This window comes from Kwoniella botswanensis, chromosome 1, assembly GCF_036426115.1.
Source record: "Kwoniella botswanensis chromosome 1, complete sequence".
NCBI lineage: Eukaryota > Fungi > Basidiomycota > Tremellomycetes > Tremellales > Cryptococcaceae > Kwoniella > Kwoniella botswanensis.
Window position 1 is genome coordinate 13021353 of NC_088599.1, and position 25584 is coordinate 13046936.

General features: G+C 45.7%; 6 protein-coding genes across 6 annotated transcripts; 3 read left to right on the forward strand and 3 right to left on the reverse strand.

The window, feature by feature from the left end:
- Window positions 1–240: 240 nt before the first annotated feature.
- On the forward strand, window positions 241–1786 carry L199_004916 (uncharacterized protein; the record flags this gene model as incomplete). The annotated part of the gene is made up of 3 exons (XM_064890633.1): window positions 241–948; window positions 1139–1531; window positions 1646–1786. 3 exons carry the CDS (start codon window positions 241–243, stop codon window positions 1784–1786), a joined length of 1242 nt encoding a protein of 413 aa, XP_064746705.1.
- Window positions 1787–2287: 501 nt separating this feature from the next.
- L199_004917 (uncharacterized protein) lies at window positions 2288–10313 on the reverse strand (the record flags this gene model as incomplete). Its single annotated transcript, XM_064890634.1, has 12 exons — window positions 2288–2471; window positions 2537–2825; window positions 2894–3492; window positions 3552–3706; window positions 3770–3960; window positions 4042–4119; window positions 4181–9156; window positions 9213–9452; window positions 9504–9654; window positions 9722–9953; window positions 10020–10096; window positions 10175–10313. The coding sequence occupies 12 exons, from the start codon at window positions 10311–10313 to the stop codon at window positions 2288–2290; spliced, it is 7311 nt and encodes a 2436-aa protein (XP_064746706.1).
- A 2525-nt stretch (window positions 10314–12838) lies between these two features.
- Window positions 12839–14077, reverse strand: L199_004918 (uncharacterized protein; the record flags this gene model as incomplete). The annotated part of the gene is made up of 1 exon (XM_064890635.1): window positions 12839–14077. The coding sequence occupies one exon, from the start codon at window positions 14075–14077 to the stop codon at window positions 12839–12841; it is 1239 nt and encodes a 412-aa protein (XP_064746707.1).
- Window positions 14078–15174: 1097 nt separating this feature from the next.
- On the forward strand, window positions 15175–17305 carry L199_004919 (uncharacterized protein; the record flags this gene model as incomplete). The annotated part of the gene is made up of 10 exons (XM_064890636.1): window positions 15175–15561; window positions 15644–15727; window positions 15779–15833; window positions 15901–15944; window positions 16019–16108; window positions 16210–16306; window positions 16364–16752; window positions 16818–16838; window positions 16910–16995; window positions 17068–17305. 10 exons carry the CDS (start codon window positions 15175–15177, stop codon window positions 17303–17305), a joined length of 1491 nt encoding a protein of 496 aa, XP_064746708.1.
- A 1174-nt stretch (window positions 17306–18479) lies between these two features.
- On the forward strand, window positions 18480–19724 carry L199_004920 (uncharacterized protein; the record flags this gene model as incomplete). The annotated part of the gene is made up of 3 exons (XM_064890637.1): window positions 18480–18529; window positions 18602–18797; window positions 18888–19724. 3 exons carry the CDS (start codon window positions 18480–18482, stop codon window positions 19722–19724), a joined length of 1083 nt encoding a protein of 360 aa, XP_064746709.1.
- Window positions 19725–20258: 534 nt separating this feature from the next.
- L199_004921 (uncharacterized protein) lies at window positions 20259–25060 on the reverse strand (the record flags this gene model as incomplete). Its single annotated transcript, XM_064890638.1, has 11 exons — window positions 20259–20756; window positions 20846–20923; window positions 20979–21109; window positions 21178–21439; window positions 21505–22656; window positions 22715–22891; window positions 22945–22965; window positions 23023–23447; window positions 23513–24255; window positions 24315–24645; window positions 24706–25060. The coding sequence occupies 11 exons, from the start codon at window positions 25058–25060 to the stop codon at window positions 20259–20261; spliced, it is 4173 nt and encodes a 1390-aa protein (XP_064746710.1).
- Window positions 25061–25584: the final 524 nt, after the last annotated feature.

The window sequence follows — 25584 nt, forward strand, 5'->3', positions numbered from 1 at the left end:
TCTTAGAGACACGAGATGATGCATCCAGATGTCAACCTGTCAACAAAGCTAAGCTTCCGACGGAATCCGAATCCTTCCTTCGATATCTTAGGACCATGGAGATCAGTGATCAGTCAACTCATCTCATCTCTCATCTACCTCCATTCCTGCCATCCAACACCATCAAGACAATACACTTTCCGGCCAGTGCATCTAAGCAATCTTAAAGCTAAACAACCATCAAGAGTCATACACTGCACAATGTCAGATTCCGAGGACGATTTCATGTCTGACAAATACCTGATCGACCTCCCTTCTTCGTCCAGTTCCAAAAATACGAAATCATATAGTGAAAAGCGTAATATCGACCAGCTCAAATCGTTGAGAATGGGTCAAGCGAAGAATCAATTACCTCTCAAACAATTGGAAGAACAGCGGAGAAAGGAAGGATTGTCCACCAGCTTGTTTGACAGTCCGGCAGAGAAGAAGAATGTGGGAATGGGATTGATGCAGAAGATGGGTTGGAATGTTGGTGAATCACTAGGTAAAAAACGATCTCCCCCTCCTCCTTCTTCTACTACTACTGGTAGTCGAGGAGGCGGGGGACTGGGTAAAAGATCGAAGTTCTTACCTGGAGATGCACTTGAAGATCAAGACGAAGACGAACCCAAACGAGGAGGTATAGGTTCAACATCAATATCGAAGAATAGGATAGAACCAATTAGGATATCAATGTGGTCAGGTCGTAAGGGTTTATCAGCCAGATCACCTTCTCCGCCTCCTCTACCGAAGAACACGTCAGGGAGAGACCCCGATGCGTTGGATCCTGAGAAATTGGAGAGGCTGAATAACCAAACGGAAGGGTTTAGGGAGAGGCAGAGGGCAGAGTATGGAGAGAAAGAGAGGGAAAGGAAAGGGAGGGCGGCGAGAGAAAAATTGAGGGAGTTTGATATAGAGAAGGGTGTCAAGGTGAGTTGTGTATCCCATTTCTTCGTCATCAATGATGGCATATTACAATTGAAAAACAGATATCAAAGACGCAAAGAGAAAATGAAACGGATTCTATCTGACCTAGAAGTCATCGGTCCCCACCATCATATCTATGTACCAAGAGAAAAGCACTTCGAGTGACAGCCAGGCTGACTTGTATCGATCACAGTTCCACCCCCTCCACATCCTCCCTTTCTCACCACTCACCACGGTCCCCCGACCCCTACTCAAACACATCTATCCTTCTCAGGTATTCTCACCGTCTCCTTCGCCTCCGCCCAATCTGGGCGGTGTAGAGGGCTACGAGAAAGAGAGTAATCTCAGTGCAGCCGCAAAGTTAAGAGATCAGATGAGGAAGGATATGTTATCGACATTGAAACCAGATGACAACGACGAGGATGGTGAAGGTGTGATAAGATTCGGAGTAATAGACGGTTCCGAACCAGGTCAAGAACAAGGCAAGAAATTGCCCACTCAGAAGTTGGATGAGAACGAGGATGAGTATAAGGGTGTCAATTGGGAAGAACATGTGAATGGAGCAAAGAGAGTATTGAGTATGGATGTGAGTGGTAAGGTGTCTCTCAATAACATCACTGTTAAACAATCAATTGCGATTCCAACAATCTACCTTATTCTTTGTCTAAGATAACTATCAGCTGATACTCTCATACTCCAGCCATCGACCTACCTCCAATTCGTGGTCGATCAACTCCGTACCGAACACCTATTCTGCTTTTGGTGCTCATACAGATACAGTTCGTTTGAAGAGATGGACGCACCAGATGGTTGTCCAGGTGAAGAAGAGGATGATCATTAGAGAGTCAATTTATATCGTTGTAAAACACACGTATCAAATGTATCATCCAAAATTTCTAATCAACAATTTAATGTCCATATACCATATCCATAAAAATGCATTGTCATCCATTCGTATCCTACCTAAACTAACAAATTGGTGTATATATAAGGAGATATCATGATCTGAATCTTAATCTACGTTAAAACAAAAAATGGTAAAGGGGAAAAAAGGAAAATTCGTACGTCTTTCTTCATATATCAATCAAATTCATCCAGCACATGAAAATATCCATTTTGAGAATTGACTTGACTCGGCTTGACCATATATGAAAGGTTAGAAGTTGAAGAGTGGAAAGACGATAAAACAAATGTGTATATATATAAAAAGAAATTGTCCATGAATCCATTGATTGCGTTTGATAGTGTTTTCTTTCTTTCGTTTCGTGAATTGTGTTTGATGATTTGCGGGAGTTTTGAGGGGGTATGAATGATGATTGATTTTGTTCTCTTCCTCTCTCTTCTAAGGTTTACTCAACTGTTCTCTTCTGAAGAAGAACGCGTACCCTATAACAATGACGATCTGACAGACGAGACACAACCAAAATTCCCAATGTACGAATGGGTTATTCTGTCCTGTGCTGATGTCCCAGATAGCCAAATTGGGGAAGACGTTTCCTGGACCGACCTTGTCAGGTGCAGTTCCTCTACAACGCATCAGACAAACGAAATCAGCATTTGATCACTCGCCTTATATAGTTCAAATACTCACCTAGCAAGCATAACAACACAAGAACCTAATAATTGAGCACCGGCAAGTGTCGCACAGACGTGCAATCTCGATAAAGTCTGAAGTAAGATCATACCGAGACCTACACCTTGGATCGCATCTAATACACCCAACCAGAGCCAAAGGCAGGTACCGATGTATGGTCCAGCTACACCACCCCATGGGACATAGAGACCCATACCGGATGTACCCCACCACATCTGACACCATCTTGGACATCCCAGACCGATCGCAAAGACAGGTAAGAGCCATGAATGGACTTTGGAGTATTCTACAAAACAAAAGCATGATGTTCATCAGCAAGATGTTAAGCTGAGTGAAGAAGGGAAGATCACTTACTGATGAGAATACCCATGAACAAACCCCAGATACCGATGAAAAAGATGACGATCATGATGACCACAGCCCATCGAGCGACATCCGAAGCGTTCCAGAGGTATTGCCAGTTTCTACCGTATGGTCCAGATAACCAGTAATTCCTCAAAATCTCAGAGACCAAGAACCAAATGACCAGTTTCCTTCGGAACAGAGTCTTGAAGAAATTGGGCACATAAGGTGGGATCTGTCTGTAATATTCTGGCATACCCGCCCACATAAGGTAGGCGAAGATGGCAGATATCACAGCGAGAGGCCAAGTGATGTAAAGGATGATTCGAGAAGGGACGTATTCGGTAGGATCGGTACCGTTAAGTGTGTAACCCCAGTACCATAATGCTGATACCCAGATTTGCTGTAAACCTTGAACGATACAAGCTCGAGTGACCCATACTTCCGTAGCTGCGCCAGCCTCTTCACCAAAGTTAAGACCGAAGAAGAGGAAACCTGCTGAAGATGCGATAGCGTAAAACCATGTGGCAACTCGGGTAATAGTGATTCGAGGGCCGAGTAGAGCACCGTGGAGGGATGGAAGACCGATGAGGAAGAAGGCAACAGCGAAGCTATAAGGGATGTCAGCGAGACTTCTCGAGTACCAGCATGAGAGAACCCGTGAACTCACGTTGCCCAAGGAAGACTCAAACACCAGACCGATGGCTTCATCCTGAACAAAGTGTACCAAGCCAAAGTAGCGACCACGAAGATTGAACAGATGATGTACAAGTCGACTTCTTTCTGCACATTGGATCCACCAAGTAAACTCAATTGGAAGGATGTCTAAATGGACGTGATCATCATCAGCCCTGTTCCAATCATCGAATGGGACGCGAAACCACTCACAGCAGATAGCAATTGACCAAGGGAGATGATGATAGAATACAATGGCCATCCAGCGATTTGTCTACCCATGAAGATTTGAAGTCTTGTCATGTGAGCATCGGAAGGTCCAGGATCATCATACATGTCTCCACCATTTCCACCATAGTGATCCATGTGATCGTCATGGCCATGTCCAGAGTTCGAGTATGGGGCTATTGAGGAATCACGACGATTATCTAAAAGCGTTAGGGAGTCAAGCCTAAACTTCATTCAAGATTACAAGTTCAACTTACACTCAGGTCTGAATCCGTCGATCATACTTGGTGCTCTCGATTGGATGAATGAATCTCTTGAAGATCGCAATGACATAGCTAAGCGAGTGAAACGATGTGTCAGTTGACAGGTGTTATACGTGGCAGAAATCCAACTCACCAGATATCTTTTCCTTCTTGATTTCATCGAAGAAAGCCTTTTCACTCTTGATCAGGAACTTCTCGATACACAAATCACCCTTGGAGTTATCCGCAGATAAATCTCTTAGTTTCTGTACGAAACTTTGAGCGACTTCACCATCAGAGTCAGTGAAAGTCTCCATAGCCTTGTTGAGTGGTGAAGAACCCTTCTCATCGACAATGGAAGAAATAGAATCGAAAGAGGATACACGGGAGTGGACTGTGAAGGGTCGTGAAGGTGTACCAGCGTCCATGGACTGTCGGTTATCGAAGTATGGATCAGGAGCATTTTTGCCACCGTTGTTTCGAGCAAATTGTTTGTTCGCAGCAGCTAAGAAATTGTCGTAAGATTGAGCAGCAGATTGACCACCCCGAGCAGACGTAGCAGAGCCGACCACAGTAGTATCACCGTGATCTGAACTGCCTTGTGAGGAAGGCGCATCTTCGTCATCGTAACCGTAGAATTTAGGTTTGCCACCTCGAGACGCTCGTTTATTTTCGTAGTACAATGGAGAAGCGTTGGGATCTTCATCGTAGAATGATTCAGCTGATTGTCTGTTGGCATTCTTGTCGAATCTCTTGTGATAGTTTGCACCACCAGCACCGAGTAAACCGTTGTTTGAACCAGCCATGGGAGTGTTGGGATCGAAATAACCGGGATTATCGCCACCGGTCAAAGGAGAGTGACCTGGCATAGGAGAGTTGGGAGCGGTAGAATCGGGAGTAGCCGATCTACCCCATTCTCCTCTAGCGAGTGAAGTTACAGAACCATTATCACCTTGAGCGTAGAAACCGTTGACGGACGAGTCGACAAGATCGTAACCCCAAGCTTGTTCACCAGCAAGTTGACGAGAAGTTGAGATACTCCGCTTTTGGAAGTCTTCCAACCGTTGACGCCATTCGACTACAGGGAAACGTTGGACGGCAGATCGAGCTCTGAGAATAGCACGCTCTTCTTCAGTGGACTTCAAAGCGAGTTTGATCGTCTTGGTCAATTGAGAAAGCATGTGCGCCGTCGCACTAGACTCGACAGGGAACCACCAACCAGGCATAAGACCAAGACCACCAAGACGAGAACCGACACCCAAAGCACCTTTTCGACCGAACTCAACAGCTACCAAACCGAAGGGCTCATCTCGAGATGGGATAAGAGCGAAATCGGCACCACTGAACAGATATGGAGGAAGCGAGGTGAATTCGGGTTTGGAGAAGACTCGATCGGGGTACATTTCCATAAGTCGAGCAAGTTTTTCAGCAGCAAAACGACCATATAAATCAATGACGGGACCGACACAAATGAGTTGAATCTTGGGCTTCTTCTCCAGCAAACTGGGCATGACATCGGCAATAAGATCAACACCCTTTTGTTTGGACCATCGACCGACGAACACGAATAGATCAGAGTTGGGATCTTGCTTAATACCTGCCCATTCCTGAGCTTGTCTCTTGAGTTCGGGACGTTTGGATTCAGCTTCGGTATCAATCTGGATCTTGTCTACGGCGAGAGGTTGTTCGTCGAGAGCAGCAATATCGGTAGGATCGGGGTTAGGCAACGAGTCGATGTTTCGCAAGGTCCAGAGAGCAGGGTATCGAGCCCAGGATCGTTTACCATACTTATCAGATACACCAGCTACACCGACCGATTTCTGATGGTGAGAGATGAAACTGGCAGCAGCGTGAAGCAAGTTGAAGGTGTTACCGAATTGGACGTATTTACTGCAGACTTCTTTGGGGATGTTGAAAGCGGCACAAACTTCTTTCATTTCATCTTTAGTTCGGAGAGGCCATAAACCTTGGAATTCGGCGTTGTGCAATGACAGACAGGTAGGAACGATCTTAGGAAGCAAATAGAGAGGAGCCAGAGCACCGTGATAATCGTTGATATGGTAGATATCGATAATGGGGTATCGTCGGATGGTCTCGGCAATAGCTTGGTTCCAGGTAGAGTAGAAGATAGCGGAAGACAAGTCGTCCATTCGTTGAGGGTAAGGATCAGCTTTAGTTTGAGCTCTGAAAACGGGGGAATCGAGGATAACGTAGGTGATGTTGTCAAGTTGGTGAGTTTCAACTTCGATCAGGTACGGTTCACCAAAGATGATGACTTCGATAGGTTCAGCGTATTCCCCTTGAGGATATTCGAGGTCTTGAACTTTAGGTACAACCCAGATCAAATCGACATCACTCATGGCTTTACCCATAAGAGTGGACATCACACCAAGACCACCAATTTTGACCTTGAGTTTCCAATCGATAATTTCGTATTCCAGAGTGGCGATGAGAACTTTTCGTCGTTTGTTTTGATCTTCTGGCCAACCGATAATTTTGTGAGGAGCCTTGGAGCTCTTCTCGTTGAGAGCCACGATACCGCCTTTCTCGTTGAGATCGCCTTTCTTTTCACCGTGTCCACCGACGATAGGGAAGTACGAGGTCTCTTTAGCGCCTTTGTTCGGTTTGAGACCCCACTTGTTGACCTTGATAGAGTAGAAAGAGTATCTGAAAGCAAGGGCAGCACCGAACGCAGTGATCGCTGGAATAATGAGAAGAAGGGCGAAGGCCACAGTTGTGACAGTCTCAGTCCCGATAGGTTCGGTACTCCATTCACCAGTCTTGTCGTTAACGAAGAGATTCCAAGCGAGATGAGGTGCAGGAGGGACGGACATGTTGAGGTAGTTGGCAGTCTGCGAGTTGGGAGGGAATCGATCGATAACACCATCGCCGTCGACATCACCATAGAAGTAATCATCGTAGGACCAGATGTTGAGTTGGATGTAAGATGGCCAAGCAGCCATGATAGGCATTCGCCAAGTGTGATCACTTTGGAGTGTGAGATGAGCAGAAGCACCGAGATCATAACCCCAAGTATTGAAAGAACCTCTTGCCAGGATTTGAGGGTAATATCTTCGGTAATTCTCCTTCCAATTAGCATCGGCATGCACTTGGTGATTGGAGGAACCGGCAAAAGAACTGTAGTATTGCACAATGACGTGATCACCATCCCACCAAATGTCTTTACTAGTGAACATGGTGGCATTGAGGGTACTGGTACTTTCGTAATCTTGCCAAGCAGACCAAGTTTGTCCGAAATCAGCGGAATATCGGAATTGATCTGCACCGGGAGCAGAGTGGTTCAATGAGTAGGTGTCTCCAGAGACAGAGAAAAGGGTGCTACTGTAATCAGCTTGTTCGGGGTAAACCATAGGGTTCTCAGTGCTACCGACACGGATAAGGAAGTGTGCAGTGGAACCAGTGGAGAGACCATTATCTTGAGTCGAGACGTTACCAACGGTGATTTTATAGATACCATCCACAGCGTTCTCGATTTGACCAGTCCATCGCCATGATCCGGGGGCCACTGATACGAGGTAGGGAGCTTCTTGGTCCGCATCAGCTATAGTACCACAAGTACCTTGGGACAGAGCGGGGGTCGCTGTGTTTCCTCCAATGGATTGTGTCAGGGTCATAGCATTCCTCAGACTGTCACAGTTCATCTCCGTGTCAAATTCGATGCTGATGTCAAGATTACCTCCGTTGGTCGATGCAGCTCGGTAATCGTGACCGGGTGAGAATTTGGTCAAAGACGGGGGAGGCTGTTTCCATTGAGCGATCGGCACGAGAGCCTTGTATTCGAATGGCTGAAGGGTGATTTCTGGTAAACAACCTCTCCAAGGAGCCTCATCGTTGGCATAGAAAGGATCGAGGGAGTCTTCAAGATTATATGTCTCAAACGGATAAAGCAGGTTTCTGACTGTGTTACCGGATTGATAAGGTGATGAGATCCAGCCGTCTGCTTTACAGTCGAATGAGTATGTCTTGGTGTAATTTTCGTTGGTATAGATCAACCAAACTGCTTGGTCGAGAGTACCATTGGTGCCAAAGGCGCCATGCCCTTCTTGAACCGCCAAAGGTGCACGGGTGACAGTCCACATACCGAGCTCAGTTTGCGTTTGATTCGAACCGGGAAGCTGGATGAAGTTGGTCCAATTTCCTCGAGTTACTAGACCAAAACCATCTTGCAGCGAAGGGAATTCGGAACGTAACCAGAACATGTTCCTGATACCTCGGAAAGGTTCGGCGGTGGCGTCAAAGTGATCGAGGGAGTTCCAATCGTCTTCGCAACCAGTCAAGACTTTATCGTAAGGCATGTTGTAGTACTGACTGGAACCGAGCTTGTAACAACCGTGACGCTTCCAAGCTTGATTGGACACCATCGATTGACGACCATACAGATAATTGGAAGCAGAGTTATCGAGCAGGTAGAAAGCTTGTTCTTCACCGTACCAACCGAGAGGTATACCTGGCATCAACAAGTTGTTGACAAACTGCCCCAGTTGTTGTCTCTCTGTACCATTCGTAAGACCAGGCCATCGGAATACATCTTGGTTTCCTGTACCGTACATATGTCTAGGATCGAATTCGTTTGTTTGGGAGTTGAGGAACTCGTTGGATAATACCATTGTGTTCCAGGCGGTGACGAAATTGACATCAACATCGTAGGCTACTTGCAAGTTACCGTCCATTCCCAAGAATCGACAGAGGGATCGGTAGATGGAATAATGGAAAGCGGCCGAGTCGAGAGCGATCTGACCCTGGTCTCGCAAGAAGTATTGTGATTGGTCCTGAGTCATGTTCACGGCGGAGTCGAAGGTAGGAGGCAAGTTGTTTGCTCTTCCTCGACCGATGTAAACAGCACCGAAAGAGTTACCACCAGTGATTTCACCAGGAATGAAGAAATTGTTCTTTCCTACAGCAGCAGCACACTCTTTCGTGTGGTTTGACCAAGAAGCAAGAGCGTCTACGGTGACCTGAGTGGCTTTGTCGATACGAATACCGTCCACATCAAGGGCTTGAATGGTCAAACAACTGAATACCTTGATCTTGTCCATGGTTTGGGGACGCCATTCTCGAAGTCGATCTTGTACGGAAGCGAACTTTGCAAGTTGTCGTTGCCAATCAGGGCTGAGAAAAGGAGTGAGCTGGAGTAACATGATAGATAACGTTACAATACCACTCACAACACACCGAAAGCTTCGATATCTCCGTATTGATCAAAGTCACTGGCGTAACAACCAGTTTTTCCAGGATCATAGATGGAGCCATCGTCTTCATAGAAGGTGGGGTATGTACATGAATCATTGTAGGTATTGGTGAATTTGAAATCGGGGTACTCTTGGAAGCCCCATGGAGCGTAATCCGGCAACTTCCATTGGGCTTTGTGCTCATCGAGCGAGAAGGGCGTCGACACGTTGAGGTAACTAAGGAGGAAGATGAGCAAGCGTGTTGGGTGTCCTGAGATCCGAACTCACCCTTCGAACCCGACTAAATCACCCATAGTACCGACCGTGAAATCCAAGATGATGTACATTCCCCTTGCGTGCATCTTATCGATGAGTTTGACCCAATCATCGAGTGTACCATAATGAGGGTCCAATAGGGAGAAATCGATAGCCGAATAACCTGCAAGCCATCAAATCAGCCATTGCTGCTGGTAAGATCAGGATGTACGGAGGGCAATTTTGCTCACCGTCCGCTTGCCAAGGCATGTTTAGGAAATTGGTACCAGCGATATAGATTGCCTTATAACCCATTGCCTGAAGATAGTCTAGACCACGATCATCCATTAAACCTGGAGCATCACCTCCTGCTCTCAATTGAGTTTCTTTGATATCATACTCGTACTTGAGGCCATAGAAATCATTGTTGTCAGGTGCACCATCGATCCATTTATCAAGAAGCAGCGTGTATGTTGGTAACGACTGATCGGAGCAAAATCTCAATTAGTACGCTGCAAATGCAACAATCGGTGGAACGGCGATACTCACACGCCAATTGTCCGGGGAAGGTGTGTATGTTTTGTTCGATCGAGTGGTTGTATACTGCAGTACATCGTCACCGGCATCTAAACGAGAAGAGAAAATCCTGATGTTAGCACAGCAGTAACGTTAACGTGATGATCGATACGAAAATTCATATATACCTTGGTTCTTATTCAAATTCCATGGATCCAGCGTTTCATTATACGGCAGACCGGTCACATACAGTGCAGTGGCCAGGAGTGTGAGTAGTAAGGGGAGGGGTGATATCGATGAGCGTCGTGATGAAGATGAGGAAAACATGATGGGCGTGAACCAAGCGGAGTATGTCGGGTCGTGAAAATTCGTGATTATCGATTACAGTTGATATTGAGGGGGGATTCCCCTTTGGGAGGGTGAGGTGGTTGCGGGACTCGCTTGAAACCTACTTGGCTCGATGAGTACCGTAGCAGTGACGAGAAGGTGGAAAGAAGAGTGTGATGGACGATCCAAGCGGTAGGTATAGGATCCCGATTGAAAAATTAAAGCTGAACGCGCTTCGAGCGAGTTGAATCTTTCTTTCTCCCTTTCCGTGTTGAATATCTCACTCCTCGTTCAATGGCGAATGGCAGGTGGTGATGATGATGATGATGGAGCGATAGAAAGGAATTAGATGAAGTATGGAGAGGTGAAATAAGTATGGTGATATAAATTAGTATAGGGATATGAATAGGATGGTTGTCTCGTCTGTTAGGATGTTACTGCTGCAGTGTCGCGCCCGGGCAGTCGGTATCAGAAGCAAACAACAGTCGTAACACAACCACACAATCTAATAGGAGTGTGATCGTAATTGGGATTAGACATCGGAGTTGTAATGTAACCAAGCTACCAAAGGTGAGTGTGGCGGGGCGGAGTAAATCAACGGAAAGAATCTCAGTGGGAACGCGCTCTATTTTCTCTCTTCTGTTTCTCTTTTTACCCTGCCTTACCTGTCTCTCCTACCGTGCCGTGCTTTTGCGATTCTGTCATTGCCTACCCTGAATTTCCATCTATTCTTCTAATTTTTCACAGTACACGGTACATCTCGGTGCTTCTACCGTCCAAGAACCCGACAAGGTTAAGGCTAAGGCTGGACGCGTACATATCGTACAGGAGCATGATGACGGACGAGGCTGAACAAAAGACAATTAGCCAAGGCGATGCATACATAGGTAAAGTCCCACCACCAATTAAAGCATGATGATTCCGGTGTTCATCTGAAAATTGGTACATGAATGAACATTAAAAATGCGCGGCACCGTTTTTTCGTTGAGTGATCAGGATGTTGTATCTGCAGTGCTATCATACACTCAGGTGAGATCTGCACACACAAACAGATCTCATCGCAACGATCTACTTTGGGTATGTACTCTGACCAACGACAACCGGATGCAGCAAATCTCGCCTTGATTCGGGAAGTACGTTACTGTCTTCTGTCAATATACGTACTGTTTGGTACGAATTATGAAACGGCCTGAGATCTTTGCTTGAAACGTCTGACTTGGATGATGCGTACACATGCGAGATCTGGTTGGTCGGTGCTATCGGCGATGCATATGCGTAATTGGGTCAATGCGATTAGTGGCACTCGAAGGAATGACATAGTACAGCATTCAACAGTGATAGCTTGGCTCCCTTCCGTCGCAGCTCGAGTCCTCAAATTCTGTATTCAACATCTGAATCTTGCGGTGTCTAACAAAAGATCATTACAGCTCTGCCGCTTGACGTCGTGTGCTCTATCATCTTCATCGACTTACGAAAACGATCACGGTGAAAAAAGACCAGTGGATGAAGAGGAGCGTCCGTGGAACAATAGAGAGCGAGTTTGATTTATCGATTCATTGAGACCAGTGAAACCAGAAAAGGTATACAGTCGGGATAATATCGTTGAGATTGGTACGACTAGACAACTGACAAACAGATTGAGGTTTCAACGACTGCGACGCCTCGTGTCTCCCCCAGTGTCATAGCAACGGGGTGTCCCAACTTAGGGCACCTCTCTCTCGCATAGTCAGCACCCCAGACCATTGTTAGTGGGCAATTGTGAGGAAAAAAAATCTACAATGAATTTGAACACCACCGGCTGATTTAACATACCAACGAAGTCGCTCTTCAATGGCAGAGGGCTTGGGTAGGATCAAAGACCAGATTCGATGCAGTGTTTTACCCAATTTCCTCGTGGCTTTGTACCATCGTGGAGCTGCAATACTGTCAACGGACCGTCTCAAGACGTCAAAGCCGCTTAGCTTACGAGACTGGTAGAACCAAACCTTGGCAGGCTCGTTTCACTCTTGACTTACTCAAAATACCTACCATAAACTTCGAAATTTGGACAAAGTGGTTGGAACGATCTGGGCATACAAGGACTACCTAGATACGAACAGGTATTGAGGAGCTCCCACTAAGGTGTTCATTGATGCAGCTTGGAATATAGAGAGGCGCTCATTCTTGACTTTCAACCTTACCTGGGTGATTTATCAATTCGCTGGCGTGGCAAGTCATATATATGATGAGTTAGCTTCAGGTGAGGCGTCACTAGCAGCGACAGACATCGAGCAATCAATGTACTCCGAAATAGTAATATGTGCGCGAAATAAGACAGTGAGTACGCCTATGATAATTGATGCTACCATCCCCTCGGCAACAATGCATATCCGCACCAAGCTGACGAACAAATAGAATTAGATGTCGATATGCTTCATAGGTATCACCAACATAGTAAGAACAAGCCCAAAACCTTTTCATAAAACGAAAACGAAAACTCAATGCAATATGCATGACGCTACGTATGATGTACTTATAACCTCTACTTACACTCTCACCTTCTCCGTTTCTTCAGCAGATCCAGCTAATCCCTCTACGTCATGTACCAACCCCTCCAGCTCCGCAACCGCACTGTTCCACGCATCTTCTCTAGCCTCTTCTATACGTTGTCTCTTGGCTGACATCGGATATCCATACCTAACTTGTTTGGGTACTTTACCATATACCGGTGCTCCTCCTTCTACACCTCTTTGGCTGATATACACATTATTTATGAATTCGTTCTCTTCGAGAGACCATTTACTTCTAAACATATTGATCCCAACTAAATCATCTATCACCAGGTCATTCTCACTTAGATACTGTCTCAGATCGAAATCTTCTCTTGAGTTCACGGACGAAGATGACTGTGATTGCGTTTGTCGGAATAGTAGGAATACATAACGATGATTTGGTGTACCTTGTTCCGGAGCTGGTGATTCCCATCCCAACACCTCTTTTCCTACAGCTGTATCTGCCAGGTTGACCTCGCCGGAGAGGACCGATAAGGGAATGTCTCGCTTGAGGAAATGTACTCGCTGTTGGAACGAGTGTGTCTCATGAGACGGAGAGTCCGGATCAATCACCAATAACGTATGTAACGCCTCGGGATTCGCCTGTGTGGTAGTGGGTAAAGAGGGGTGATGGAATAGCTGGGAATGTATGATTGGTGGTTCGGAGAATAAGGAGGGAGGTTGGATCGATCCAGGTTCTATCACTTGGTTGAGGGTAATGGTAAGAGGTGAAGTAGGTGGTAAAGTGGGTAATAAATCGGGCACGACATTCATCTGTAACAACCTTTGCATGAGTAGATCCAAACCACCTTGTTTTCTCCATTTCTCTTCGCTCAGCCACCTGAAGATCGTCTGACCCATCTGACCTTTCCCGCCCGTCTCTCTGAATGACCTTCGAATAGCCGGATCATTGCTGTATGCCTCTACTTCCAATTGATCGATCCTCTGCAATAAATCCGGGTCGGGATTGTTCGCATCTACTCTCGAACGTAATCTGTCGAGTTTCGAGAGTGTCGTAGACTGATGAGAAGAGAGGTAAGATAAAGCTGCGTCGTATGCTGGTGATATTCCAGCTGGAAGAGCTGGTTGCCAAGATGACGAAGATGAAGAGGAGGATGAGGCGGCGGGGGTCGACGTGGATGTAGATGCAGCTCGAGTTGCGATGGGGGCGAGGGTCTGTCGTGAGCTTCCCGCTCGGGCTAGCAAGCGTGTGGCGGCGTGTCTAGTGGACATGGTCGTTCTGATATGACGTGAGTGAAGCTTTTCGAAGACCACTTGATGTGTAGCTGATCTAACGACTGCAACATTTTGACTTTGAACATTTCACCAGACCTCCAACATCCAACCTCCATCTCACGGTTAAATCGCCGACAACTTCTCGTAATCCCGTTGATGTGGCGTTTCATTTTTGCTCTACCATGCAGCTTGCTCTAAGCTTGGCTGTTTCTATTTTTCGATTCTCCAGACCATACTGCCGCGGATAGTGAAATTGAACGTGATCACTGGAATGCATAGATAGACAGGGGACTTGTTTGCCTAGTAGCAAGAGCATGGAAGACTTTGACTGCACAATCCGAATCCAAGACGGCTACACGCCAGCCTGAGAAACGACCGACTTGATTTCTTCAATGATTCGACGCCTTCTCATCCACTTCTTCTACCAGATCAACAATCCTGTGAAAAAGCTTACCTTCCCGCTACCTGATTTTTATATGCATCGAGGTATTCCTGCCTGTACCCCTTGAGAGTGAGGTTGAAACGCTACGCCATGTGTTGAGTACAGTTTTTCCCTTTGTATGGCCTCTTTCGGTAATTCCTCTGCTCAAGCTCCAGGAACTTATGCACGCCCTTAAAGGAATAGATACCGGTACTAACGTTTTGATGATCCATCGAGGAAAGGAGCCTGTGACTTACCATTTGCGGGACCTGAATACTTTACCACTCTCTTTCGTGGGCAAGAGTGACTGGTACAATCGAACACTGAACACCTGAACCTGAACTAAGAATTATAACACCTCGACGGTTGGTTATTCGCGTCCGGTTCACATAGAGTTAACTTAGACAATTGGTCAAAATCCAATCGAAAATCTGCTCTACCTTAAACATACACAGATCAGCAGTACGCCTTACCGTACTAGATTCCAACGTGTCTCTTCCACTCTCGTAAACATGTGCTATCAGTGAACAAATAGATCAACGCGACTCCACACTTCCCAACCATCACGGCTCCGCTCTCTCCATTCCTGTCTGCTATCTTTATTTTTATTTTCGAAGAATATAGAAATTAGAAAATAGATCTTGATCCCCTCAATCAAGTGGCCCAGATCAAAATGGCAGGGACGATAACCATAACGATATCCCGGTCGATACGGAACCTCTTCCTCCTGATATTCGCGACCGTCCTTCTCATAACATTCTATCGATCAGCAACATCCACCTCTGCTTCATTATCCACGTCATATCTTTTACCCTCATCATGGCAGAATCCATCAACAGCATCTGGAGGGGTAATACCAGAAGAGATAGCGAATCTGATACCTGCCGAGAGGGAGTTGGCATTGAAACAGTATGAATATGCCAATAATATGCAGCCGTATTTCCCACCGAACCCTCATTGGGGAGGTGGTAGGGAGGATTATAAATTTCACTCGGATGTGGAATTGAGGAAATTGGCTGTTTGTACTGCTACCAACACCTGTAGGGAAAATCAGACGAACGTGAGTATCGTCTGTCTACCTTTTCTTGCTCATGAGCTTCCAGTCGAAGCTGATTATGCCATTCTCATCCAATGAAATCTAGGTGATCATCTTGGGATACATACACGCACATTTCCATATATATGAAGGATACATGGGCGGTGAAGGTATATGGACACATTCATTAGTAAGTTATCCATACTGTCTTGCCAGGCCAACATGCTGATGATCGAAGTAGGTGGATACTCTCGAGAAGTGGGGATACACGCTACTACACGCTAGAGATGATTGGCGTGAGTAAAACAATGTCACATATCCCAAATACCGACAAGAATTCGCTGATTGATGCTAATCCAATAGCCTACATGCACTATCTCTACAATCAGATACCTGACATGGTCAAGGTGAGTCATATGTATCGGATATGACAGCGAGAGATGTGTTTATTGTTGTAACTGACATGACACTTGAAAATCAGGCTATTATCGCTTGGAGGACTGGTCAGTACGGGACTTTCGACGATCAGGTGAAAACCCATGGGCGAGGGAATGGTATACCCGCCTGGAAGGTGAATTATCCATTCATTCACGAAGCACAGCCTTTTGAGAAAGGAGAGCAAGGACAGAGTCACTGCCCCAATATGACGAATGCTGAAAATTGATTACACAGTTCTTTGTCTACAACTACTTCCCAGATCACTACACCTCAACCGTAGGTGACGCCTGGAACGTGCACTCGGAATTTGGTTATTCGAAGAAACCTCGAAGTGAGTCAACTGTCTCAGCTCCTTCACGAGGACTAATTATCATTCGTTGTTCATCAGATTTCACATTTATTCCATACGTGGTAGAGCCTGCTACAACGCCACCATACACTCCAGCTATTACACGTCCGTACCAAGTATACATCCTAGCCAAGTACGTGAGGTACTTCTACCCGGGTGCTCAACCAGCATGGGAAGATCGGGGAATCTTCCTAAGAGCGAAGAACATTTTGGAAAAAGAATTCCCAGGTTTCGAATTCGTCGTCGGATGTAAAGATGATCGAAATGCCGCTCAACAAAAGGAGATTCCCATGGAGGTTCCGGCAGGAGTAAGAAATCTAGGTCAGATGGATAGATTGGAATTCGAGAGACAGTTGGCAAATTCAAGAGCTATGTTGGGTATCGGTTGGCCGACTATTTCGCCTAGTCCTCATGTTGCTTTGAGTCTGGTGAGTGAAAGTTGCGACATCACATCGAGTGGTCACACTGACTGAATCTTGGTCGGACGTTCTAGGGCATACCATTTATCAATCCTGTGGGTTTTTCGTTACTCGGAATCGACATAAAACGCGATGGAGGGAAGCTGATCTTTGTGTACATGTGCAGTACTCGATGAATCCCGGGAGTAAGAAGGACGATCCTGAATCATGGGCTCAAAGTCAACATCACACTTTGAAAGTGTTACCTCCGCCGTAAGTTCTCCTCTGCCTTTCTGCGGAACTAGGATCCGGGTTTCAACGGCTGAGACCTCGTTTGAATGGCAGACATATATATAATGTCTTGCGTAATAACGAAACTGAATTCGTCGATGCCATTCGACAAGCCCTTCTGCATCCCATCGAACCATTCATTCTACCGATAATGACCAGAGAATATCACGAGAAACAAATTTCCGAATGGTTACATACCGATTGGAGGTCAAAGGCAGAAGCGATTTTAGAAGATAGGAAAAAAGGTATAGAAACTCAGAATGGCAAAGAGGTGAAATTATTCGAACTTTAGTGACGAATTACACGCACTTGATCCATCAAAAACAAAAGTCAGAGATAGAGAGGATTGCACACACACATATTTGGGTATTATTTTTGCTTGTAAGAGATTATTCATTTTTCATATTTTGCATGGCTTCATGAATAGATTTTCCCGGATATATATATGTATAAATATATATATATATATCGTCATTTGTCAGAGGTGCTTCGAACGATCTCCAGGTAGATGACACTTAGGAAGGGTGGTTATAGATTGAAGGTAGATATACCTGATCTGAAATATACTTGACAAAGATTATCTCGAATACTGATCCGGGGATATCCTCTATATAGATTAGGCTGCTTTGCAACCAGCTTACCTAATTTGCAGTCAATTTCATACTCGCTGAGGATTTGGCATCCATGTCACATCAGCATCTACCTGTAAATAGGCATTCTATGATCAAGTTGCTTGCGCTATATGGACATCACTGCTCCTCGCATGGACATACAGGAGGACTGCCTCGGCAAGAGGGCGGCTCAAGCGATGTTATACCACCCCAAAAGGTAGGTTCATCCGTCGCTATCGGACAAGGTGAACGATCTAAACCAATATCCCTCAGAGCCTGGATTTCAGTGATGCTGATCGGACCATTCAAGAGACAAACCTTCCTGCTCGACGAGGAGAACGGCAGAGGCAGTGACCTTTTTGCCGGAGCGGTTGTTAGCCTTTCGAAATTTGATGATACCTTAAGCAGGGTCTCAGTCGTATAGGTGGTCAGTACGTTACATTGTGGTGAAGCTACAATTCTGTGGAGACAGCTGTTCGAGTCAGCTCTGGGACATTATCTTTTTTTTCTCCGATCAAACCCTTCAATCCACACAACTTCCCTTTCACGACCCTCCTTTCTCCCTTGCGATTTTTTTGCCACCGCTGATTGCGCCACCCTTAGCACTCACTCACTGAGATGAGATGAGATTAGCAAAGCCAGTGTGCGTGTCTCGGCACTGTGTGTCCTTCTTCTTCTTCTTCTGTGTTTCTTCAATCTTCTGTTTCTAGACACCATCAAATCGACCATAGCAACGTCTTCACCATCAGCTACAGCTCCCTGCTTTCAGCTCATTCGATTGAACCTTTCTTTATCGAAAGATAAAACCCCCTATTTGGCAAGACGCCCGACCTATCAAAGATTATATAGCCTATCATGAGTCACCCAACCAAGAGTATCAATATCAACCGAAATCTTTGCCCCGCGTGAGTTCGTCTCTTCCCTGCCTTTCTCTACCCCTCTGCATCAGCTGATTTTGCGATATGATTTGATTGTAGCGGCGCTTTGGGAAACGCTGGCGCAGGGGCTTGCTCGACATCTTCTCCCTTACTTTTCTCTGCGAATGATAACCCCAACCCACCTCTGGCTATAGCCAGGGCAGGTGGACAAGGTGGACAGATTTACGTCTACGCCGAAGATCCGGAGAATCCCTCGACTTCTTACGCTTCTTTCGCTGGCGGAGGCCGGCAGTGGGTTTGAAGAAGGCAGGAGGAGGACACTGGCTGTGAGTTGCTTCTACTCGAACACGAATGGTAACAGCTGATAGTAAATCACTCTCTATAGGGCAACGACGCCAGCGAGTCGTCAGAGACTATGAGAGAACCTCTGACGTCCTACCTGCTCGAATCCCTCTCTCAACAACCTGGACGATCCATCCAGGTCGATCCTCTTACACCTCCCTCATCATTCACCCCCTCCGTCGATATACCCATATCAACGACAACCCCTCATCACATCCAATCGACCTCCCTTCCTCTTACACCCGTATCATCCTCTTCACTCAGTGACAGTAATACTTCTCCACCTCAACCTTCAAAATCCAACCTACCATCTACTCAAACTAGAACTTCCCGCCTTGATAAGCGAGAGAGACAAATCATCTCCTTGATCTCATCAATCTTTCCAACCCATTTCCAAACCATAACCAACCTCTCAACAACATTAGAAATAGTCACTCCGCCATCCAACGTTCTCAAGGGATTCATCGTCGATACAGCTAAAAACGGTAGAACCGTCTTCGTGCACATGGAAACTAATTCCACTAATGAAGGAGCTTTCCGTCCAGAAACATTATCACCTAACTTCTCTCAAGTTCTTAGACCTCACGATCCATTATTATCCATCTCTCCCCCGAAATCATCCGGTGGAACTGGAGGAGTGATGTATGGTATGGATATAAGAGAATCTTTAACTGCCTTATTGGATTTATCGTCAGATGCCCTAGAAGCGAATAACCTAGTTTTAGTGTTAGATCGAGAAGAGGCCGAACAAGATGTTTTGGCTGAAACATTACATTCTTTAATGTATGTTGGTGGCCAAGTATTGAAATCGCCCTCGAAGACTCTGGGTGGATGGGAATGGGATATAAGAAAATGGGTTCTAGTGGGAATGGAACTTTAATCCTACATTTTTCTTTTGGTAGTTCAACATACGGATACACAAACCATGTCCTCAACGGGCCTTATCATCTTCACATTTCGATGACTTCAGTCTTCTTATCGGGTTTCAACCCTCTCATTTCCTGGTTCTTAGTATTATCTCTTTCGCATTTCTTTCTCTCTATCTCTTCATATGATATATTTTTTCTCCAGATTAGTCCAGTCGTAGTGATAAGTTGTAAATTAGATGTCATTCAAGGTAATTTAACAGAAAAATATATATTTATGAATCATCGTTCAATCGCACGCTCTCATCTCATGACATTGAATATGCCAAATGCATGAACGTATTTGTTTCTAACTATCTCATGTACTGTATAATCTACATATCTACTTCGACATGATACCCCAAAACTCATCGGTACTGATTTCAAGGAACCCGTCTTCTCCGCCTTCCTCACTTTCATTACAACAACAAATCGCTCAAGATTCGACAACGCTTTCAAGGCCACATGCACTCTCCCCCTCTCTATTTCTACCAATCACAATATAGTTCCTACTTGTCCTTACCACCTATGACCTCATTCCCACCAGGCATGATAGGTTCTCCTTCCTTCTCCACATCGGTGTCCCCGTCCAATGTGGGTGTACCAGTACCGGCGTCAGATTGAGACGACGGAGACGTATTTGGGAATAGGTTCTGACCAAAAGTATGTTTGATACCTGGATCTGTAGATGATACACCCCAAGCGTTGTTCCCATAACCTACACTTTGTCCTACCTGACCCAAGTCTATGTTCGTTTCCCGCTCCGATTCCGTTTTCACCGAAGGGTCAATCGAATCTGTCATGTCTTCATCGTCGCTCACTTGGGCAGAGGGCACGACAGGTGTAGATGGCATATTGCCGTCGTCATCATCTATGTCTGAATATGCAGGCAATTCATCGGATTTTGACGATGATGGTGATGAGATATCTCCTTGTAATGTGCTGGAGGGGGCAGGTTCGATGACGGGTGAAGAGGGCTGAAGAGGTGTGGCTGCGCGAGACGCTTCCTGCTCATTGAACGAACCATGTCTCAGCTTATGCTTTCTGCGGGAAACTACGAGTACCATTATGAATTCAGCTGATGGAAATGACTCGCCTCCGCTTTGATCCTCGATATGCCACCGATAGGTCTCTTGGTCCTTCGACGGTAGAACAGCAAGTACGCGGCTCGACTCTGTAGCTGCCGTCAGTCGCGGTAGTTTCATGAATGTTAAGAGGTGATCACTCACCTGGACAGCATCGACATCCGCCTTCGATACTCTCGAGTCATCGTAATTGTACCATTGTCCATCCACCTTATTCCTACAGAAGGCAGTATAGTGTCCACCTCCCATACCACCGAAATGATTGTCCACGGCATCTACACGAAGACACCGCTTATTAGCATCGCTAACTGACCTCACCCAACAGGTAGGTCATCTAACTCACATAGGTCATATATCATCTCTTCATCTTCATGTTCCTCCATTCCCAATTCCTCCAAATTCGTTCCATTCATTTTCAAGCTCTGAGCTACCTTCCTCTCTCCAATCCTCTCACCGAGATCTAATCCGTCAACAGGGAAGTTCACCATATTATCCAGTTTATCTCCCATTCTTCGAGAAGATCCAAATCGTTTGATACAGATAACCAAGATATCAGGTGCTTTGTAAATCTCCAACTTCTTAGTAGCGGCTTGGTGCTTCTTACACTACAGTCAATCCCAGAATATCAGCCAATTGTAAGTATAGCTTAGCAATTGTGGTCCACACTTACAACTGGACAATACCATAGATCATCTTCACCCAACGTCTCTTCTTTCGAAAACTCGTCTAAACAATCTTCAATAGTAATCTTCCTGCCCTCTTTCTTCTTTGCCACTTCCTTCTCTATAGCCGGATCGACGATCTCATCACCCATTATATCTTCGTCGAGCCAATCATGGAAAGCCTCAGCAGACCATTCACAGAAAATGCCTTCGCCCGGTCGGACGACAGGTTGACCACTGTGCGCATGAGAATGTGAATGTGAGGTGGAAGAATCAGAGAGATTGCCTTCATCTTCAGAGGTATACGAGGGAGATACAATGGAGTTGATCCCAGCTGTCATTCGCTTGAACAAAGCTTTCTTGGGCTTCCTCCGGGACTCAAGTAACGACCAGCTTGAAGAGGCTTCATTGGGATCTTTACTATATATTCGGTGTACATTGATCTTCTCTTTGGTCTTAAAGGAATTGAACATCGGTTCACTGGCAGGTTCCGAGACATATACCTTGAATAGATCCGCTCGGGGTACAAGTTTGCCCGAAATTGAGCCAGCAAGGGATCTTCCAGAGGTCGAACCTTGACTGACGAGTGAGGTCGTAGAGGGGCTTGCATGAAGGCCAGAGGGGTTGGAGGAAGCATTTGGCAAGTCAACATCCATAGTAGCTTCTTCTTCATTCGGCGTGACCTCGATGACAGTGGTTTGGTCACCGTTCAAGTGGATTTCGGTGACTGGTAACGAATCTTCCTCTTGTTTCGGCGTGTTGGGAGTGGCAACGACAGCCTTTGAGCTTGAAGCATGGACATATAACTTGTCTTTGAGCTCTGGCTTGACAAATCGAGTATAACCTTGCATGACCTTCTCTCGGACAGCGGCAGGATCGGAAGCATCGGATTTGGAGAGGGTGATAAAGAATGGTTTGGCGTGATTGTCAGAAGGGTAATTGTTACCATAACGAGATCGATTTTCGTTGCTCTTGAATGTATATACCGGTACTGTCACTGTCTCGTCAGTCGGGACAGTACCGACTGATCTTCTGGTCGCGGAGACAGGTGCGTCGAGCTCATAGAAGATTATGACATCGTGGTCTTTGGCTTCACCATTGTGGTCAGCGTCGATCCAGAAATTGTATGGCCGGCCATGCCACAGATCGAATCCGAGGAGCTATGCGGATTGGGGTCAGTGATGCGAATGCATCTGATGTTCCTGTAATTGTACTCACATGCGAGGCTTTACTGCCTGTCAACGCAGCAAGTCGCTCTTTGACTTGAGCGAAGGAGGCATTTTGAGGAATAAGAAGTTTGACCAAGACTGGAGGCTTGTCGACATCCCGAGGAACATATATCATCTTCATATGTCGATGTTGAGCGATAGGAAGGGGTACGGTTAGATACATAAACTATAGTTCTTGGTCAGTTAGGTAATACGGACTGGCAATCTGGGTGTACATACTGGATCCATCGTGATCGATTCCTGCATAGTAATAGCGATCAGCCAGTGATCTTGTGGAACAAAAGACAGATAACTCACCTTATGACACTCTGGACAGACCAAGGTACTTTGCAATTGACCCTGGAAAAGATCAACGATAACACTATCGTTTCTCTTCTTGTACCCATCCCAGCACTCTTTACCCAATTCAGCAAGTTCTTTATCACCGCCTCCAGCTTTCCAATCGGGTTTCTCGATATACGGTTTCTTAATGATTCTATTTAAGTCTTCGTGTAGCCCGTCAAGCAAGAAAGCGATGAATTCTTGGGTATCGTGTTGACCGTACCCTGCGAATTGAGGTGCGAATCTTGAGGTAGTGAATTTGAGGGTACGAGGGGAGTATGAGTGGTATGATGATGAGGGTATACTCCAGAGGTTCTCAATGACTTCACCAAAGGCTTCTGCAATCTTACCGTGCATACCGAGGGGGTTATCACGATTCAGTTCCTCGGTATATACACCAGCTGAAAGTGTAAACCTTTATCAGCTACTACAATCCTCGCATTTTACCATAACATCGAGTACTCACACAAGAAATACTCGCTGAGCTCCTGGGTATTACTCAAACACTGCACAGCACTATTCATAAAACAGGTATTTCCAAGATTTTGTAGTCCTACTAATCCCTTTCCTTTTCTATCCTGCTTCGATTGGCTTCTTGTCTGGACTGCTCCATTGCTCGATGTAGATGCTGTAGGTACGGTCAAAGCATTGCTTGATCCACCGAAAAAGGCAGGTTTCGAAAACAATGGTGCGGTTTTCTTCACTACAGCTCTGTTCTCTCCGTCGATATCAACGTTCCATACCGTATTACCATTTTCTACTTTTCCAATTTCAATAGCTACTATCTGATTCTTGGAGCTTCCCAAAACAGCTTCGGCTAGATCTTGAGCTGTTTCTTCGGCTGGAAGGTAGTTGCTGGTAGTTTCTATCAGAGCTGAAGGTGAAATAACCAATGGACCCGAAGATAGCAGTTTCTCGTCGTTTGAAGGTGTTTTCTCGATCTTCCATAGACGTATTGGTGTAGCGGTGTCTACAGCGGATGAGCCGAGTTTTTGTACTGCAACGGATCTAACGAATTCTTTGAATGTTGGCATAGAGGTTGTGCTTGGACACATGAGTACGACCTGAGCGGATTCATCGTTTTCTGGTTTCGTATAGATGGATGAGGGAGCGAGAACAACGAACAGTCGAATTATAGCAGGTTGAATTTCTATGTTTTCGGGTGGTACGCAATATCGAGGTAGAATGGGTCCTTCATATGGTCCAAACCTATCCAAGCTAGTGAGTACACACACACAATAACATGCTAACAATAAAAGGTGACTTACCATTCTACGATCTTCTGCCAGCCTTCACTAGGGATAAAAACGAAATCCCTGTTTTCCTCTGCATCTCCTAAAGCCCAGACTTGTTCCTCCTTCGCTTCTCCAACTAGCTGATGACCATCTGTATGACTGCCCTTTGACTGAATGACCCAGAAAGTTTCGTCTGATTGATCAGGAATCAATCTGGTCATTGCAGCTTTCATGTCCACGGGTAGGGTTGAAGTGTCAGTCTGATACACATCGTCGTCGTAAGCCAGCTCGGTGAGTTTATTAAGAATGGTCTTAGGTAAGATGTAGTATCTTTCATAGGGGACTAATGGGGGGCTCAGTTGTTCTGTCGGATATCATGATTGCATCAGCGAGTACACCGTCCGTTCAGTAACGATTAACATACCTAAGGTCTCATCATATCTCTTCTTCCACACATTACCAGTCTGAGCTCCATCCTGAGTGACAGTCTTATCCCCTTCTTCCTCCCCATTCCCATCATCTGACGAACCAATTTTTACTTCGCCAGTTCTCTGAACCCAGTTCTTACTTCCCGTCTCGTCGGCATCACCATCACCATCGTTGTCGACTCTTAGGGGACTACTTGTACCGACCATACTATTTGTCCCACCGAGTGAAGGGAATATGTCCGAGGGGTCTTCCGAAGCTGCTCTTTTGGGTGAAGAGGACGATGTAGGGGAGGGCGGCTGTGAGGTGGAGCGAGGTCGTTTGAGTGAAGGTGGTAAGACGGAATGCGTCATGTGTTTTGAACGAAAGTGGGTGTGTATAAGGAAGCCTTCAGTCTGCCTATATGATGGTGTATGACTGAGGATAACACTTTGGTAGTGTATTAATTTGTATAAATATTGAATTGTACATGGAAGATGTTGATGGAAATGCAAAAAGTTGAATACAATTCGACACTAACGTAAGTGATCAGATGCAGTCTCGCGGTAGATCTTTTCAACGAGCAATAGCAAAAGATTCCCTCTTCGACACTTGACTGCACACCTTCGTCGACCTGCTTATGTTGCATGCATGAAGAGGCGATTGTATAAGGAATCACGAGCTTCTCATGAATGCATTTGCATAGAGAGCGAGAGACAGAGCAAAAAAATTGTCCCTGAGCTGACTCGAACAGCTGTCTCCACAGAATTGTGTGCACCACAATGTAACGTACTGACCACCTATACGACAGAGACCTTTGAGACACGAGACGTTTAATGAGCCACGTGTTTTCGCTCGTGAAAATCGAAAATCACTGATACTATATATAACCAAGGCT